General features: G+C 43.7%; 1 protein-coding gene across 5 annotated transcripts in view; it reads right to left on the minus strand.

Annotated features, from left to right (window-relative positions):
* Nucleotides 1-2,661: 2,661 nt before the first annotated feature.
* Nucleotides 2,662-20,180, minus strand: part of FASTKD1 (FAST kinase domains 1) — a 30,254-nt gene continuing 12,735 nt past the window's right edge. For 4 of the 5 annotated variants that reach the window (XM_053265022.1, XM_053265017.1, XM_053264997.1 and 1 more), the window contains exons 6-15: nt 19,940-20,050; nt 18,126-18,257; nt 16,944-17,430; nt 15,990-16,104; nt 9,660-9,788; nt 8,032-8,163; nt 5,842-5,955; nt 4,590-4,731; nt 3,476-3,590; nt 2,662-2,868 (exon numbers count right to left, since the gene is read on the minus strand). In XM_053265022.1, coding sequence (XP_053120997.1) covers nt 2,779-2,868; nt 3,476-3,590; nt 4,590-4,731; nt 5,842-5,955; nt 8,032-8,163; nt 9,660-9,788; nt 15,990-16,104; nt 16,944-17,430; nt 18,126-18,257; nt 19,940-20,050 — 1,567 coding nt within the window. In that variant the 3' untranslated portion in view covers nt 2,662-2,778. The remainder of the gene's footprint in view (nt 2,869-3,475; nt 3,591-4,589; nt 4,732-5,841; nt 5,956-8,031; nt 8,164-9,659; nt 9,789-15,989; nt 16,105-16,943; nt 17,431-18,125; nt 18,258-19,939; nt 20,051-20,180) is intronic. The other variant, XR_008310334.1, reaches the window with a different exon arrangement.

Here is a 20,180-nt window from a genome sequence, read left to right on the forward strand (position 1 = left end):
CTGAGCGGATATCCACAGCATAATGCTTCAAACAGAAGATCTGAGGACCACATAGCGGCTTTGCAAATGTCTGCCATGCTTATGCCTGACACGTGGGCTACTGACGTAGGCCATAGCCCTAGTGGAATGTACCTTGACTTTTGAGGGAGGATTGGCACCCTGCTTGTAACATATGTAGATCAATTCCACTAACTGCTTAAGGTTCTGCACGCTCAACAATCTGACATTAGAAAAGGGAGCACCAAGAACAAAATGCTGGCTATTTGGGGAAATAGTTCATTCTCGACAATGGACGGGCAACCTGTGACTGTCAATCACAATGCTCAGCAGGCTAAAGAGCCATAGTTATCTTTCCTCTGCTCTCAACAGATGCATGAGCAAGCCTGAGGAGGGTCATACTGAGAAGGGAAGATTACTATATTTGTCTGGCTTCTTTGATCTACTTTTATCCTGTAACAGAGGGGATCCCTTTCTTAATTTTATTATCACCACCAAAGGTGGTGGTGGTAAAGGTGTGGCTGGGTTTAAGGAACAGCCAAAGTCTGTCATTTGTAAGTCTTTAAAGAATTGCAGGAAGTGTTTCAAACTGCACGATCCTATGTATACTTACTTTCATATAGTGAAAGGCATTTCTAGTCTGGGCAGGTATATACCTAATACAATCAGTTTCACCATTCTCCTCCCCCTCCCTGCATCTCTTGTGTTTCCCCACTTTTATGAAATGCAGTTTAAGGGCATCTGCAGAAGGGACCAATAAGCAACTCTTTCAAACCTCGTTTAGTCACACTGACAGAGAGAGCCAGAGCAACAAACCACTTTGTGGATGTTGCACTAGCGCAAAACTGTTGTGCTAAGTCAGGAATTTGCACTCCAGACTAGTGCTGTGCTACCACAAGTATGCTTGCACTTGTGCAACAGTTGCACAACTGTAGCATGCCTCATTTGTTTTGACTGCAACATCTGCACAAAAATGCTATGCACAATTCTGCAAATCCCCTTTTTATAGTGCAACTAAACTACTTCCTTGTGCTAGCACAAATTTGCTCACTCTGCCAGAGGATTGTTGCTCTGGATGTCAGCTGGTTGGAAAAGAGGCAACTACAGGGAAACATAATTGAGGTTTATAAAATAATAACTGGAGTAGAGAGTTTGGACAGAAAGAAATTTCTTTCTCTCTCTCTCTCTCTCACACACACCAGGGTCATACCATGAAACTGACGGTTGGGAAATTTAGGACCGACAAGAAAGTACTTTTTCACACAGCACATAATTAATCTATTGAATTCTCTACCATGGAATGTGGTGATTGCCACTAGCTTGGCTTTAAAAGGGGCTTCCTCTAGGAATGGAAAGCGATGCTTCTTTTGCCAAAGCTATACTTTCGCTACCAATTACTAGGATTAGGGTGAAAGGAAAGATTGTGCCATCACATCAGCGTTGACTACTGGCAACCACAGAGCCATATGGTTTTCTTGATAGAATACAGGAGTGGTTTACCATGCCAGCTCCTGCACAGTTTGAGATGATGCCTTTGCCGTTGTCACTGAAGTGAGCATCCACCTCCAGCACCTTCCTACATTGCTACTGCCCAATATAGGTGACTACAAATATATATTTACTAGGCACAGTCTGGTAAGCACACCAGCGGAAAGTCATACTAACAGCCTCTTGCTCCCCAGGCAAGCTGCTTCTCCACAGAATATGATACATTTTTATGTTTACAAATATTTTTATGTTTGTTTTTAGGAGGACACTGAAGACATACCTATTTTTCCTGACTTAACTGAAATTGAATTTTTAAATTTTAATGTGTTTTTATCTATTGTGATTTATCTGTTTTATTAATTTTAAACATTTTATATTTTATATTGTTTTAATGTGTACACTACCTAGAGATTTCTATATTAGGTTGGTATAGGAATTCGATAGAAAGATATTCTTCCACCCCAATAGAGCTACTGCATCCAGGGAAATACCACTTTCCCTGACAGACACAGATCAGCTGCACATCCAAATGGAAATGTCATCTACCTGTTCTGAATTTGAAAGTGTACCCCCATCTATGCAAATAAATAATTCAAATATCCTTTAAGGGCAAATAGAGATGGATTAAGGCTTTTGCTGTAGAACAGAAGTGTTACAAATACAGTACGGCCATGAAAGCATTTTTCCTTTCATAGTTTTAGTTTTCCAATTTTTTTGCACTATCAGATGTGTAGTATTGTCCATCTTTCCCCTCATGTGCACTTATTCAGTATTTTGGAGACACATTCGAAGCTCATGGTGCTAGACAGCTGACATTACACAGTTAATGTTACTTATGTAGTTCAAGTGTATTATTGTGTTCAGACTTTGGCAAGTACAAATTATACTTAATCCAGCAACAAGGTCACCACCAAAGCCCTAGGTCCCAATCCAGCTCTAGCTATGCACAACTCATGGCACAGGATGGAGAAATACATGTGCATCAGAAGATTCATCCAGCCATTTCAATTCGATCCAGATGAGCAGATGCAATTAGGGATATAGCTGCAGCTCAACTTGGGAAGCTCTTACACATGAATCTTGATTGCTGGATCATGGCATCAGTGTATGTTGTGATGCCACTTTAAATATTATCTTCATTTAAAAATATAGATAGATACTTCAATGAAACTGTCATAAGGTTGAACATATTTAACATTCCTTCAAATAGAAACTATATCCATATAAAAGCTTCATGATTGCATGTCTTGTCTACATGATGTAAGTGTAAGTGCTACATGATTGCATATCTTGTCAAACATTTTCAAATATTTTCTTCTTTAGATATTCTATCCATGCTTCCTTTGATGACAGTTCCATAGAATTCCATTCAAAATGAGGGATCTAAAAGAACATAAGTTTAATAGTAAACTGTTACAATTTCAGTAATCTGTGCAACATTGGTACAAGTTATGTGATTACTTTTAATTTGGTAGCAAGCCAATTTGGAACTAAGTGGTAAAAATATGGATGCAGACAGAACACTAACTATAGTTAGTTCCTATCAGAGTGTTTCTGATCTCCCATCGTTAGAAGATTGGGCAGGATTACATCAGAACTATGGAACAAGTTAGTCACAATTAATAAGTCCCATTTATCTCAGTGGGACAAGCAGCCAAATGCTATGTATAGGTCCTTGAAAGCAAGTTCTGTTTTGTTCAATGGGACTCATCCAACTGTGCAATTTTTAAGAACTCACTATAGCTTCACTACTTGTTGTTCAATCATATTTATTTATCTAACATATTTATATACTGTCCACTACCGAAGTCTCTAGGTGGTTTACAGCAATAAATATATGTTAAAGTGATGCTTTCCAAGAAGAGGGAGCAATCTTTGGAATGACTGACTTTTTGCTATAAGAACCATTTCTTAAACAAATGACAATGTTTTCTCAAAACAATGTTTCAATTCTATACAACACTGATACAAAATTCAGCATGCGCCATACCTGGACAACCTGGTATCCTAGAATCTCCAAATGTCGCTTTTTCATAGCAACTTCTCCTTTCAGGTGATATGAGTTTTTGCAAAAGGCTTTTGAATCAAGAAATTCCACAGCTATTCTGAATAAAACAATCCAGAAATTAGATTACACTTCATTCAGCCAAGACTGTAGTCCAAAGTGCCAGTAAAGTACACTTTAGACAAAATCTGCTCATCTTTGGCTAAGGTTGCAATCCTATGCATCCTTATTAGGGAATAAATTCCACAGAACCCTAAAATTGCATTGCATGACAAGATCCTAAAGGAAGACATATTCCTGAAATATTTATCTCCAACTATTACAGAAAAAGTTAGAGAATGTGCACAAAACTTTTACATGAAAATAGTGCATTCCAGCTTTAAGCTGCAATTAATCAATCTGTCCCAAGTAAAGACACATTGGTTAGGGTACACAGAGTTTTCCTGCCTAGAATGACTTTTCCAGTTCTTTGCAATAGAGAGAGCCAATCCACACTGATTCTGTTGTACAAACAGTTAACCTCTCTCCATTGAAGTGAATGGTCACTCCCACATACAAGACAAACAGGCAGTGAGTGCACACAAATCTCTGCAAAGTAATGTAGGTGTATAAATGAGTGACTTATACATAAACAGGTATCCCTACAAAGTCTTTTGAAAGCAACTTATGTAATTTTGACAAATATCATTTAACTTTTACAACACAGCCAACTAGAAATCAGTCTGCTATCAGGCAATCAAATAAGACAGAGAAAATATAGTACTGAATTAGTTGCTCTATCAAGAAGTGTGCTGCTGTATTAGGAATATTACAGAATCAAGAAAGGAATCCTTCTTAAATGAGCGATAGTAAATTATTGCAAATGTTTTTCCTATAGTACTGATCTGAAACAGGAGATATATACATTTTGCCAACATATCTAGTCCCAGATAGTCCCAGAACTGCCCCCATTTAAGATGTTTTGCATCCCTTTGGGTCCCTGTGGGTTGGGAAGGAAAGAGAGAATGCATCTCCCCGGCCAAGGCTACCAGGCCAGTGCTTCCTTCTCCAAATCCAGTGGCATGTCATTGTCTAGTTAGGGCAGAAAGTGGATTACAACCTCTGAGCTCCTGGCGGCAGCCCTTTCTTTCCCATGAGCTGGCCATCTTGTCCCCAGTGCACTCTCTCCAAGTCAGCCAGGATGACATTCTGGTCCATATACGGAAGTGGCTTCTTGTTTTTATCAAGAATACATTCAAAATCTGAAAGGTAAGAATTTACAGTGCCAATAATTGATATGGGGTGCAATTTAAAATGTGTAGCTATGCTTTCTGAATGTTACAGCTCAGGACAGGACAGACACAGACACAAAATGGTACTGTAGCTATTGTATTTTACTGTTGTCTACTCAATCCTACTCTTCAACTACTGCAGTTCCACTAATGTTAGTGGAGCAACCAGTTAATCTTTCTCCACCACAATCCCAAACACATTTACTAGGATGGATGAGCTCTTGCTGTTAATGGGTTATCATTTCACATGCAGACTTCTCCAGAGGATGCCAAAGCATGGCTTCACCATCTTATCCTCTGACATACATTCCCCACCAGTTCCATGCAGAGGCAATAGTGTGGTTATCAAGACCATGCACTGTGGATATTAGGATGCTGCTGTGCGGGATTACACTATTTGTTTTTAAATCAGTGCTTCATTTGTTTTTAAAACATGTGCTTCATGCACTAAGAAGGGGAAGCATGCATCCTGTAAACAGTAGCAACAAAGCAAAATGTGACCCAAGTGCAAGCAGAGGTGATGGCTTTGCTTTCGTTTGCTGAATGGTGGTGGGGATGGGACTATATACTTGCCTTGCTTCATTCTTTTTAAAGGATGCTACTGGAACACTACAGTGCTCAGATGGTGGGGGGGGGGGACACTTGGGGTAGGCTTACAAAACCTAAAAATGTAAATGTCACAAAATGCTTTGGGCACAAGGGAATTGTCACTTGCCTCCATGGCACTCACATGACCTCATTCCACACAGAAGCTGCAAGTATAGCAGATGCACTAGCTGGGGGGAAAGCAGAGTTTTCTAAAATATTATGATCTGACCATTCAGGAAGTATGGCACCTTTGCAATGGAAGCACTACCTTCAGGAAAGATGTGGGATCCTTCAACCAACAATAAGCAAAAACTGTGCATTTGTATAACTACATAATGAGATTGACTGGAAAGCCCTTCTGTGCTTGCTAAGGATCACAGCTTTTGATAACCAAAGCTTGCTTCTGCACATTTGAAGAAGAGTCTCAGTAACAACCTCTTCCCCATCAAGTGCTGATTAAAAAAGGTGACTCCCATTGAGCTAAACACCCACCGATTCCATAATAATAGGGGGTGAGGACAGATGCCCTGGCAAAATTGCGTCCTCCCAAGATTTCTCCCAGCAGCCGGTGAATCTGCTGTTGCAATGCACGAAGATTACCATTGCCTGCAAAAAAGAAAAACCAAAGCCATAAAACAATATCAGAATGGAAAGGAAAAGTAAGAACATCTCATCACAGGGATGCAATGTGGCAGATACATCTGGAGGTAATGAAGGGGAGGAGTCAAGAGTGGAGAGAGGTCCTAGCAACTGTTGCTGATAGGACTAGAATCTTGGGGAGAAAGGCACAGTTGAAAAAGGACAGTTTGAGAGAGGAAAAAGGAGAGATGAAATGTCAAGTGAGTGGAGGAAAAGAGATAATTACACTGTGACTTTGACAAGTGGAGGGCGCCGTGTATTGTTGGTGGAAGCCAGGAGTAGAAAAACTGAAGACAGAAGAGGAGATAACCTGCAATTTGTGGGACAGAACAGCTGTGTGGAACAGGGGATCCAGCAGCCTGCAACACAAACCAATGTTGTGGGATTTTCAGCTTCATGGGCAACTCCGTGCCAATGAGCAGCACTCCCTGAATCTAAATTGGTGGCATATTGTGAAGGGGAGGATCTATTTTAAACAGCCCAGAGAACTTGCGTTTTGGGCGGTATAGAAATGTATTAAATAAATAAATAATAAATAAATGTATTTGCTTACCTTGATAAAAATTGTTTAAAACTGAAGTGTTTTTTTCTGGATCCTATCCTGTCTCCCATATTAATATTCAAGAGGGCTGTATCTTATATTGGAGGAGTATGTGTGTGTGGAAATTTTCAACATCTTTGCCCCACTCCCCACTTAAACATGGAGGGGACACACACACACAAATATAGTAATCCAGAGCAAAACATGCCCAAGTTGAAATGGGACATTTGCACCACACCAAAGAAAAGGCCTATTTTTGAAATTTTCTGTGACATAATTTACATGACTCTCCAAAATCATTAAGACATATGGACATGAATAGGAAATATAGTGTAAACTAGCTGATCCCACACAGAGCATCTGTGCGGTAGTACACTCCCCTTCCCCAAGCCCTCCCCCACCAGCTTCTACCACAGTCTCCATTCCCCGATGCCCACTCTCTTCTCCCTGCCACTCCCTGCCAGGCCGCTTTCCCCTCCACTCCCCAGCCGCGGTTCATGGTTTATGCCGTCACTTCCTCACTGTGGCTGCCCGCCGCCACCTCGCCACGGCCAGGCCCGCCGCCCCCTCTGCAGCCTCCGCCAGGCCTGCCGCCGCTGCCTCGTCACAGCCAGGTCCACCCCCCCCTGCAGCCTCCTCGCTGCAGCAGGGCTAGGCCCACCCCCGCCCCCTCCTCACAGAGGCCATGGGCGTGCAGCCTGCTTGCCACCTCCATGCCACAGCCAGGCCCGCCACCCCCTCTGCCAGGCCTGCTGCCACCACCTCACCCCAGTTAGGCCCACTGCTCCCTCTGCAGCCTCCTTGCCGCAGGCGGGCTAGGTCTGCTGCCTCCGCTGCCGCACCCCCCCACACACACACAGCGGCCATTGCCAGCAGCCTACTGGTGCCTGGCCAATCAGGCGCCTCCTCCGCCATCACGCATAACCCTTGCCACATCCTCCTGCATGGCTGTGGCTGCTGAACCCGCACAGAGCATCTGTGAGGCAGTACACTCCCCCCACCCCCTTCTGCCCCAGTCTCCTCTGCTTTCTCACCCCCTCTGCCATTATTTATCTCCTGCCCGCCCGGCCACCATTATTTCTCACCCGCCCACTCCTCCCCCCCCCTTTTGCCCCAGTCTCCTCAGCCCCCCACCTTCTGGCCACCATTATTTATCTCCCACCTACGCCGCTCCCAAAGCGGCCGTACTTCCCGTTGGGTGGCTTGCTTGGGGGCGGATGCCTGGTGTCTTGTTGCCTTTGATGCCGTTCCCTCCCAAGGCAGTGGGTCCAGTTTCCTCCTTTCTTCCTCCTTTCCCCTGACTCTGCCAATTCCCCTTCAATTCTGCTTCTTCCTCCTCTCTCCCGGGCCTGCCTCCCTGTCTGCCGTTCCCTCCCAAGGGAATGGTTGGAACTCTTACAGGACCTCGCAAGAGTTCCAGCAGGCATCCAGATGCACCCCCACATTCCCACACAGTTCCCTACTCAGTCGGCCGTAAGAGAATTAAATGCATAGATATTCACTTTTTTGCTGCAGCTGTTGACAATAGCGCTCATGAAACCATGGAATTTGAAATTCGGGGCATTCTAAACAGACTGCTCGGTTCAGCTCCATCAGTCGTAAGCGGACCCTTCTGTTTAAGGCATCTGATAGTACTGTTAAAAACAAGAAGAAACAAAAGATACCCAGCACATCATTTACAACATGGTATGCCCAAACAATGCATCTATTAGTGTGAAGGAAGCATTCATTTCGACAAGGTAAGTATCACAACCAGAGAAACAAACGGGGTCTCTTACACAATAATACGGAAACTCAGAACTATCAGCACTGCAAACGTTTTTGAATGGGCTGGATCCTAAAGTTCTCCCTATTAAGTTACCCCACAATGGTCCAGGACTATTGGGTGTGTGTGTGTGTGTGTGTGTGTGTGTGTGTGTGTGTGTGTGTGTGTGTGTGTCTCCAATTCATTCACCAGGAGGCAGGTTGTTTGGAGAAAGATTTAGCCAGATGTGGGTAAATATGAGGCAGCTCCTATTTCCTCTCTGAAGCCAGTCTTTCTCCTGTCTCCACTGTGAAAGGATGCAGGTTCACAGCCCGGCCAGAGAGACTAGCTGGCTATTTTGTGGCTGGCTATTTTCCTCCCTTTTTACTGGTCAGGCCAGAAGAAGGTGGGGGGTGGGGAGACAGAAACAGAAGATTGTTACAGGATGCCAGCACCCTGCAGGTGAGGTGATCATGAGGTGATCATGGCATCCCAGTGCTTTCCTTGATCCAAGGCAAGTCCCTCTCCCTTCCAAGTTGAGGAACTCCATGAGGACAAGCATACTCGGGTCCCAGCTTCCAGTCTCTGCAGTGGCACAGGATTTTGCTGAAGAACCAAAGGAAGAGTCCCCCCTCTCCTCAGCCAGCAGGAATTGAAATCCAGCCCTTGGCGGGGCATGGGGCATTGCTGGCCTCAGGAGTCCCCCTCCCCTTGTCAATCTGGAGTACTCAGCGGGTGAGCATACCCAGGACCAGGCTTCCAGCCCTTGGCAGTGGCACTCATTTTTAGTAAGGGAAGGTTTTTTGTTTGTTTTCCAAAGAAATTCAATGCAGAATTTACTGAATTAAATTTTGTTTTATATTATGGTAGCCTCTGAAGCAGCAACAGCATATCATACTAGATATGAAAAGTTGTAGTACTGAAACCTGTCTCTACTATCTGGAAATCTGCAGAAAATACATCCTTAATGGATTATACATCTTGGCTGTGCTGTCTTAACTGCAGCTAAAAAGCAGTTAACTGACAGGCCAGTGACTGGGAATGACAGGAGGCTCTCAAACAGGAACAAAACTCTGCTGCCGATGCCCTTAAACAGGTTTTGTAACCACTATCCTAGATGTCAAAGGCCCAGTTCACACATAGGGGAATGGAGTTCACTCCGGCTACTGGACAAGTGGAGGGATCCTACCCATTAATACTGCAGCCCAAGTACATATTGGAGCTCATCCTTCTGAATTTTACTCCCCAGTGAATGAGGAATAGAATAATACCTGTGAATACAGTTAGCCATCCCTGTTCCAAACACAAATCTTTACAAAAAGTCTCAAGACACAAAGACTTCCCCAAATCCATTAGAAATGTAAAAAATTCATAATTATCACCTACTTCCAAGCTGCGTATCCAGTTTGGCAAGAAATTCAACATTAAATATAGACTTTATCAGATTTTCTGGAAAATACTCAGCAGTAGCCATAGCAAAACCAAGCAGCACAAGGAGATGAGGCTCAAAAGAATCTGTAGAAAGTAAATAGATCCAATGAATACTTTCATTGATATTTTTTAAGATAGCAAAACCTGAACCTTAACACAAATTGATATCCGAATTATTCAAGTTAAACATAGTTGCATTCATAAGACCTAGATTTTTTTGCCTTTTTAAAAAAAGCAAGAACTGGAATAGAAGGAGCAGGGATATGAAGACTGGGTTGGGTAGGCCAGAGAACAGTAGTTTTTAAATGACTCTCCTCTCTCCATTTCTGAGATTTCAGGAGACATTGTCCACATATTTCCTAAGCTATAAGCACATTTTCCCCACATGAAAGTGGGTTCTCATGACACTCAGTTCCATAGCCTCATCACTGCTGCTTTTGTCTCTATTATGAGTGCAAATGCATTAACATCGTAACTTCTGTCAGTTGTAAATTCATCAATTGCATCCATGCATATTAAATACCTACTTATACTGATGTGACCTTCAATGGGACTAACCCAAAAGAAATGGCCATTGATTCAACCATCACAAAGTCTGACCATCTTCCTTCTATTGAGAAGCCATACAGCTATGTCTCCCCACATATTAATTCAACATTTGATCCTCAGGTACAATACTGAAAAAAAGCATGAACCCCAAGTAAAATAATGAGAATCACACTGCAAGGTCTTATCATGATACCCTTGCGTAATTGCAACCGGTCTTTCCGAATGCAATAAAAAGGCATGAATTAAGCAATGCTGTGTTTGAAACACGATGATGTACAAAGTGGAAACAATGAGACTAATTCAGGATCAGTGTGTGAGACAGTAAGTGAACCCCTAGTGTCCTTAGCACAATTAATGGGCTAATAACCAGGAGCCTAACTAATTGGGTAACAAGTAAACCACTCCATAGAGGAGAGCTGCATGACTGAGTTTGGCCATCCTGTCCTATATAAATGTCCTAAAGGCCCTGTATTAGGTCAGCACCAGGACAGTCAGTGGGAACCCATCATGCCACAATCAAAAGAAAGAGGAACTATGAAAAAGGGTGGTTGATGCTGATCTGTAAGGACAGGGTTACAAGGCCATTTCTAAGCATTTGGGGTTCCATCCATCCACTGTCGGACAATACAAATGGAAAAAGTTGAAGACTACAGTAGCGCTACCCAGGAGCAGTCTTCCTGCCATGATCACCCCCAAGAGCAACCTGGAAAACCACCACAAAGTTACAAGGAAACCCGGACTGACATCTAAAGCAGTGTTCCCTCTAACAGGGATTCCCAGATGTTGTTGAGTACAACTCACAGAATCCCCAGCTGCAGTGACTTTTGCTTGGGGATTATGTAGTTGTAGTCAACATCTGGGAATCCCTGTTAGAGGGAACACTGATCTAAAGATCTGCAGGCCTCTCTCACTGCAGCGGATGTGAGGGTTCATGCATCAACCATCAGGGGGGAAAACTGAATGGGAATGGTGCTTATGGGAGAATGTCTAAGAAGAAACCACAGCTCTCTAAAAATAACATTGCTGCCCGGCTCAGGTTTGCCAAGGACTTTCTGGATGACCCACAAGGCTTCTGGAATAGTTTTCTCTGGACAGATTAATAAAAAATTGAACTTTTCAGACACAATCAGACACATTTTGTTGGGCAAAAACCCACTGCCTTCCAAAGCAAGAACCTCATCCCGCCTGTCAGGCATTATGGTGGAGGCATCATGGTTTGGGGCAGTGGCATAGCAAGGATCAGTGTTCCCTGTAAGAGGGATTCCCAGATGCTTTTGACTACAACTCCCAGAATCCTCAGCTGCAATGGCCTTTGGCTGGGGATCCTGGGGATCTATTATTATTATTATTAATTTGATTTCTATACCGTCTTTCCAAAAATGGCTCAGGGCGGTTTACACAGAGACATAATAAATAAGATTGATCCCTGTCCCCAAAGGGCTCAAAATCTAAAAGAAACATGACACCAGCTACAGTCACTGGAGGTCCTGTGCTGGGATTGGATAGGGCCAGTTACTCTCCCCCTGCTAAATAAAGAGAATCACCATGTTCAAAGGTGCCTCTTGGCCAAGTTAGCAGGGAACACTGGCGAGGATGCCAGCAGCTCTTGTTTAAGCTGCCACTGCCGCCAGCTCCCACCACCCCAGCCACGCCCCCTGCATCTGATGTCAACTATAGCAAATGAGGGCACGCACCCCATTTTGAAAAACAATTCACCAAGTGCTGGGCTCCCAGCATGGCTGTGTTGGCTTCTCCTTGCTTTCAAAGGCAGGGAGAGGTGTTCACAGCCAAGCTAGGACGTCAGCACTGGCTGAAACCTCTCAAAAACAGAACTGTGCGGTCCCTCCGCCCCTGGGATGTAGCGGCACAGGCTCTTTGAACCCGTTCGCACAATGGACACTACGCCTCTGGTTTGGGGCTGCTTTGCTCATCAGGACCTGGACAGCTTGCCATTGTTGATGGAACCATGAATTCAGCTGCATATCAGAAAATTCTAGATGACAAGGTCAGCCATGTGTCCATGAGCTGAAGCTGAGCTGAAACTGGGTCATGCAGCAAGAGGACGACCTTCAGCATTCAGGTAAGTCTACCACAGAATGGCTAAAAGAAGAAGAGATTTTGTGTTTTGGAGTGGCCAAGTCAAAGTTCTGACCTAAACCCTACTGAAATGTTGTACCAAGACCTAAAGGGAGTTGTTAATGCAAGAAAGCTCTCAAATGTCACAGAGCTGAAAGTGTTTTGAAACAAAGAATGGGCCAAGAGTCCTCCAAGCCAATGTGAGAGACGGATCACCAGTTAAAGGAAGTGTTGAGTTGCAGTTATTGCTGCTCAAGGAGGTGCCACCAGTTACTTGATGTTGGTCACTGAATCTTTCTGTTGGGTGAATATTCAAAATATATCCTTTTGCCCAAGTTATAGGGTTACCTCATTCTCTTATCAGGGTTTAGCTTGGGATCTAATCATGTTTTGAATAATAATTGTGCTAATATCCTAGTTGCTAGTTGTGCTGTCAAGTCAGTGTCAACTCCTGGTGACCATAGAGCCATGTGGTTTTCTTGGTGGAATACAGGAGGGGTTTACCATTGACTTCTCCCACACAGTACAAGATGATACCTTTCAGCATCTTCCTATATTGCTGCTGCCTGATATAGGAGTTTCCCATATTCTGGGAAACACACCACAGCAGGGATTCGAACCAACAGCCTCCTGCTCCCTAGGCAGGTTGCCTCTCCACTGCGCCATTAGGTGGTGCTAACATCCTAGGAGGCTCATAAATGTTTTCTCAGCGCTGCATGTCAAGTTCTTCTTAGCACAGACAAGTTTCAATACATATAGCAACAAGTCCAATTTCCATTATGGCTGGCTGGGATCATAAGAGTTAAAAGAAGCCTGTTGCATAGACTATAAAAGGCAATGAAAAAAAACCCCAAGATATATTTCCAGAAATCATGGGAATGTGTCATAATGAGGGCGGGGAAAAACATTCTTAATGCCCAAAACTATTTCAGACAAAGCCGTTACAACATAATGGGGCCATTCTCACAATCGTGTGGATGGTGGAGGGGGAAGGCAGGGTTAAGTCTATCTTCCCCAAAGACTATCCAGACTGGCCCCAGCCATGCCACTGCACACATGATCACCATGGTGGTGACTGGCACGATGTTATGGAGGCTGGAAGAATCCCACAATGCACCACACCACAAGCGCAGCACATTGGGGAATTCCTCCGGAAGACAGACACTCTAGGTCAGGGCTGCTCAACTTAGCCCCTCCTGCAGATGTTGGTCGACAACTCCCATAATCCCTGGCTATTGGCCACTGTGGCTGGGGATTATGGGAGTTGCAGTCCAAAAACAGCTGGGGGGCCTAAATTGAGCAGGCCTGCTCTAGGTGCTAGTCTCTGAGTCAGTGCGTGTTGCAAGCAGCCCACACTAACACACGATCCCAGAGCCTGGATTAATGATGCACTCACTCCATTAGCCCAGGCTAAGAGTTGCGCTTCAGTACTGGGGCACCACCATGGATCCTAGCATTTCTCACGGGCAGCCAAGCCTAGGCTTGGCTGCTTGTGAGAACAGCCTCAATGGCTGCATTTAGATATAAAAGACAAGGCAAGGTTTGTTCTTAGGTCTAAACCCATACCAGCTCACAAACTATGATTTGTGAAAGGCTGCTAAACCAAGATATCAAACCATTGTTTAAAACTGGTTTGCAAACTACAGTTTGCATTACCGGTGGTTTGCCATTCTATCTGAACTTGCACACCACTGACCAAATCAGTTATGCCACTGCTCCAGCTCAAGAGGGTGATGCACAATTGGAGACAAGAGTGAATTTTAGCTGAGTGGAAGTTTTCCATTTTAGCAAATGGAAAATGGAAGCAGGAAACAGCTCTAAACCATGCTTTGCCTTTTGTACACTTGGAAGCTCTGGCGAGACTTCTTAATGATGGTCAGCACAAAGGATGGCTTAGCATGATGTCTGAATCGAGCGACTTAGTTCTAGGAAACAGACTGTTGCTACAGCACAGATAACAGAAACCAAGTGCTGGACTGGGATATCTCTATTTCCCCAATTGTTTCCCAATGTAAAAAATGCTGCTAGAAGCCTGATTAACATAATAGTACGAGTCCTTCACTTGGATTAAGTCTTCCCAATTGATCAAAATGTGGACAAAACACACAATTTATCAGCATGCTAAAGATGCCAAATATATACAGGGGTGCACAAAACACACTCCTCACAAGGTATACTTCAGACTAGGATTGTGCTCATCAGAAAAAGGGAAATTCCAACATCAGAACTCCCGGGCCCCACCACCAGGAGGTATCAGCGTGCAGGGCTGGCTGGGTGGCACAGTGATATACGGGAGCTTGTGTTGTGGGGGCAGGCAGGGAGGGACACTGGGCAGCCTGGGAAGCACGTGTGCCTGCTGCGAGGACGCCTGGGCTTCTATACATTGTAGTCCCGCTCAGAACTTCTCAAATGGGAGAAACTCCGAGCAAGACAATGCTCAGAAGCCCACGTGTCCTCCCAGCAGCCATGCAGGCTTCCCCGTGTCATTCTCTGCCTGCCATGAGCCCCCCCAACCCCCGCCACCAGCTCCCAAACATTGTTGGGCTGTCCCGAGGTACTTGCCTCACATTCTGATGCCTCCCAGTAGGGGGCCAGAAATGCCAATGTTGGAATCCCCCTTTTTCTGATGTGCACAGTCCTACTTCGGACACCTTGAATGGCTCTGTGACATCCACATGATTCCACCGCTTTCTCGCATGTGCAATGGCTGGCAAATACTGCATAAGCAAGTTAATCAACTCATCGCTATGACGCTCGCCCTCAGTCCCTATCCTGCGCGTCACTGATGGGTCTCTCTGCAGCTAGGAGAATATTATGCCAAATATCACCATTCCAAAAGTGATCTGATTAATGGCACATTGATACATGGCACAGCCTTATTTTCACACCCTTGGCCTTTACCTACGCCAGGGGTGGGGAACCCTGGCCCTCCAGCTGTTTTTGAACTACAACTCCCACCATCCCCAGCCACAATAATTGTGGCTGGGGATGATGGGAGTTGTAGTTCAACAACAGCTGGAGGGCTAAGGTTCCCCACCCCTGACCTACGCTATCTCCATCATGGTTTATGTGAAAAAATTGTTACCAAAGCTATTCCCACACTTGTATTCACCCAGTCCTTGCCTCCCAACTTCTTCTCCATACATTGCAATGCCTCCTGAAGCTGTACAATCAATTCCTGCAGTGAAAAGTGGGACATTTGCAGTTCCAGCTTCTCTGGAAACAGAGCAACTTCATATAATAAGCACCCTTCCAGGGAATAAGGGCATAGAAGGTTATTTTAAAAATCTGGGATTTGTATCAGCAAGTGGCACATTTCCTTTAATCAATTTAAATACTTTCTACTTAGCACTGTGGTTATTTTGAAAGATACACAAAAGAAATCATTCCCACTTCATTCCTCACAAGTTTAAAATCTGCTCTAGTTCTATGCACCCACCCACAAATAAAACCTGTTCTTCATCAAGCACCAATTGTTGTTTTCAAAGGCTGGAACAGTCCCCACTGGAAACAAATAATAGAAGGTTCTGAACATTGTATTAGTTCTCTTGCCTAAAACAAAAAAACAAAAAATCACTATTGAACTCGGGTTCTTCTTGCACATTGCTGATTTGCACCTTGGGGGAAATGTCGACAATCACCATTCTATTATGAACTTACCCAAGTGAGAGCTGAAATGGCCAATGCAAGCCTCAAAAAACTCCTCACTTTGGGGAGGATCGTAATTCAGAACAGCAAAGGGAAGGAGAACAGAGTAAGTTCCTGAATAGTAAATCTGGAAAAGAAAAGAGACGGGTATGGGTACTTAATATGCCTGCTCACCTGATTTGTAAATCATTCGAAATGCTATGAAAGGGAAGGGTCTGCCACAGCCATCAGTTGGTTTCGTTTACAGGGTCATATCTGGAAATCTGCCAACAAGCAAGGAAGGCTCATTCTGTGCTGTCCACACATCGTCCAGAGGCAGCAGATTATTTCTGTGCAATGCCAAATGGACACAAAATGACATGGGGCATCAGCATAACGATTTGTCATAAGCCACAGAATTTCCCTGAGTGGTCTGTCAGCTGCTTTCATGTTCAGCTTTAAAAAGTAAAGTATCAAATTTATACCTAGCCTGTTAACAGACATATAGACCTGCTCAGATTATTCCACCCAGGTGGAGATTAATATGCTTAAAGCTTTCATGTTCCCTCTTTTGCTTATTCCCCACTCCCTTCATCATGGGCAGAATACAAGCTAACAGGAGGAGTCCACATTTATTTGAATGTAGTGGAGTAAAGTGAAGGGGGAAAATAGAGGGAAAACAACAGCCTGAACCCAGCTTCCAGTCTCACTCTAGATAATCTGGGACACATTCCCAGATGAGTCTGGGAATGGACACCTATGGCTTTCGTATTACAGGGTCCTCATGATCAAACTGCCCCAACCACATGAATAGGTGATGCAAGTGCAGCAATCACACCACCTAAAGCAAATCTGCCAAATGTATTTTTTTTTTAAAGCCAGCTATGGCAAAATATGTCCAAACAAGAATGCACATGGAATGTAATATCACACACTGCTCGTGCTATCACTTCCAAGAGAGAGAAAATGACTTCATGTCATTAGTACCTTATTTATATTCTGAAGGGTAACAGCAGCTATTCTATCAAGCAGTGGAGTACAAAAGTAGGCAGTTTTGATGAAGAAGGATGAAAACTCAAGCACATTCACCCATGTAATTTGGTTCATCAACCGCTGAAAAGCAGCCATGGTTTCTTCAAGAAGCATTTCTTCAAACCATTCTCCAGTTATGTATTTCAGTTCCTCTAACAAAAGATCCAGATCATTAGCTTTTTGAAGTCGCTGAAATGCATGGAGATTGGCTTTCTGCAAAAGTTTTCCATACAGCCCAGAAGGGTCTTGCTGATTTGACTGGTCACGTCGAACCCATTTTATAATTGCTGTGGCAATGGAATTCAGATCACTCAGGTTGCACTGAGGCAAGATGGCATCAACTCGAGTGGCAACAACTTTGGTCGTGTAAGAAGAAGGAAGCATGGAGAGAATGCGAGTTAGCATGGAAATGTCTTCAGGTGTGACACTAGTTTGTAAACAGCTAGAATCAAAAAAGAGAAACAGATTTATCGGTGAGGAGTAGTTCAAAGCAAACAAACAAACTCAAATAATTGGTAATGCATTTTACAACCAGATCACACACACACACTTGCTTGGCGGGAAAGCCCCACTGATATACATGGAAAATTATGGTCCTAAACACACAAGTAATCTTATACCCCTAAAGCAGGAAAAAGGCAATGAAGACTGCAAACTAAGCCAAAGTGATCTTATACCCTGATCCGATTCACTTGTTTCTTTTGCAACAGGTTTAGGAACTTACAATATCATACTTAGAATGAAGTTTGAAAATGAATGAATATATTTTAAAATCTAAATTTCCTAACATTGATCTTTTTTTTGCATGTTGGGAGAAATTTACTAGCCCACCTGCCCATTCATACTGCATTGGGGCAATAACTTTTGTGAATTTATTTGCAAGGCTGTGCCATTTACAGACTTATGTTGTTTTGTCATCTTTTAAGATCTTTAAAGATAGGAAAGTACAAAATGGTCTGAAGGCACATGACGCAGCAACTTTGCTAAAAACTAAGCAGGCCTAGGTCTGGTCAGTGTCTGGATGGAAGATCACCCGGTAACCCCAACATGCAAGAAAGATAAGCTGTATAGGAGATATGATGAATAGATGAACACCACATTTAATGGAGTGTTTGCTGAAAAAGTGTATTTTCTTACCCAATTAGCAGTGTTTGTAATTTTGAGAAAAGGTTATGATTGGGGGCGCGGAGCAGGACTAGAGACTGTGTCACTTTAGCCAACTCTACTGGTCTGTAAGTATCCAAGTATTTGTGAAGGAGAGAAGAAATCCTGAAACCAAATACAGATGAGGTTATATTTCAGCATGAAATTCTAATATAAAATAGTTATGAATCATAATGAAGACTTCCTTTAGAAACTGTTCTAGATTCTGGTCCCGAGATATACACACAAGACATTTTCGCACCAGGACATTTGTGACAACACCACAATATCCTTTATATCAGGCTGCTTGGGAGCTTCCAATGCTTTCTGATAATTGACTCTTGCATAACCTGTATGGTTATGCCAAGAAACCACATTGCTATACTACCTCCAAACTGCAAGTAGATACACTACAGTCCTTTTTCAGTGACAAAAATAGTACAATCTCAAAATAATGCCAAGACTAGCATTGACCTCACACACAGGTATTGGGACATGCCACTAATAAATAAGAGTTTTGTAAGCTAAATACTTTTAAAAGGAGGGAAGAAAAAGGGATTGGCTTTTCAAGAGAGTAGACGATTCCCTGTGTATAAATCCAAAGTGCTTCAGTTCATAGATAGGGGAGAGGCACCTTACAACTGAGTCCTCTTACACTTGATAGAATGCCACTCCACACATCCCAACCATGAGAGGATGCTTCCACTTGAAAAGAGACAACTTAAAAAGCTCTCACAATCTGGATACTGCCCACTGTAGCAATTTCAAGGCACTAGGGTAGAGGTGAAAGAAAATGCAGTACGCCATTTTTTCTCTCTGTTCTTGAATTATCTCAAACAAGTATCCCAAGACAGAAAGTTCACCCAAAACAGTTCTTCTGGTCTTGTACAACTTCCTCTACTTAGTTTTACTAATGTCTGCTGTGCCAGAACATGCTGTATGTGCTGCGGGATGCACTTCCAGGAAGAATTGTACAGCAAATAATTCTTCTGCCAAAAGCACAGTGATGAGTTGCATCATGATCCTATGCATTAGGGATGTGCTCGAACCACAGTTTGAACACTTGCAGGTAAATTCAAAAGGGGACTTTAAAAAGGAAAGCCGGGGTTTACCTGCTCTCCACCACCCTTTTCAGCTTCCTGCTGGGGCAGTGCACATTCCAAAAAGCCCTGCGCGCCATCAGCACACACGTGGCACCCATCTGCTTCCCATAAATGTGCTTAGGGCAGTGGTGTGAGTAATCAACAGTAATCAACATCACGTAGCACATCATATAAATAGTAATGCATATCCTGCGTTCTATCTCAACCACTGTCAGACAAAGGGAAGACATTGGCCAACAGCCTGACTAATGAAGCATGAGTGCTTCGAGGGACTATGGAAGCATGGCAGGAGCCTTCGTGCCTCTGCAGTCCTCCAGCTCATGTGCCATCGCACCACAGCCCTTAAGAGTGTGGAGTGTGCCTGCACGCACTCCGGAAGCACTCTGTAGGATATGGGGACATGTTGCTGCTCTTCAGCGATGCACTTCCAATCTTACAGAGTGCTCAGAGTGCTTCTGAAGTGCAAGGCAGAGCTCCAAACTCGAAGGCTTCTGGAGTAGCCGTGCATGTGGCGTAGGACTGGGGTAGCTGTGTGAGGACTTCGGGTGCATCCCTACAGTCCCTCAAAGCACATGCACTTCGTTAGTCAGGATGTCAGCCATTGTTCCGTAAACTTGTCGGTTTTTCACTTGTTCTGCTCTTTAAGGTCAGAAAAGGAAATATATTTATGACAACAAAGGCTGCTGTTTCGCATTAAACATTTACTTCTGGATCAGTTGTGAATTTCTGCAGTTAATTTCTTGCATACATTCCACCACTGCTAATGCTTGTTGATGGTCAAATTCATCTGCCATTAGTAGAGCCGTTTCAATCAATCTAGAAAGAAAATAAAAAATAGTTTTGCAAGTTTCCTACAAGCCATTTGAGAGGGGATAGAGTTGTGCATTGCACTCTTATTTCAAAAAGAAAAGCAAGTGTGCAAGGAAACACAGAATGAGATTCCACA

This window comes from Hemicordylus capensis, chromosome 1, assembly GCF_027244095.1.
Source record: "Hemicordylus capensis ecotype Gifberg chromosome 1, rHemCap1.1.pri, whole genome shotgun sequence".
In the NCBI taxonomy this organism is placed as follows: domain Eukaryota; kingdom Metazoa; phylum Chordata; class Lepidosauria; order Squamata; family Cordylidae; genus Hemicordylus; species Hemicordylus capensis.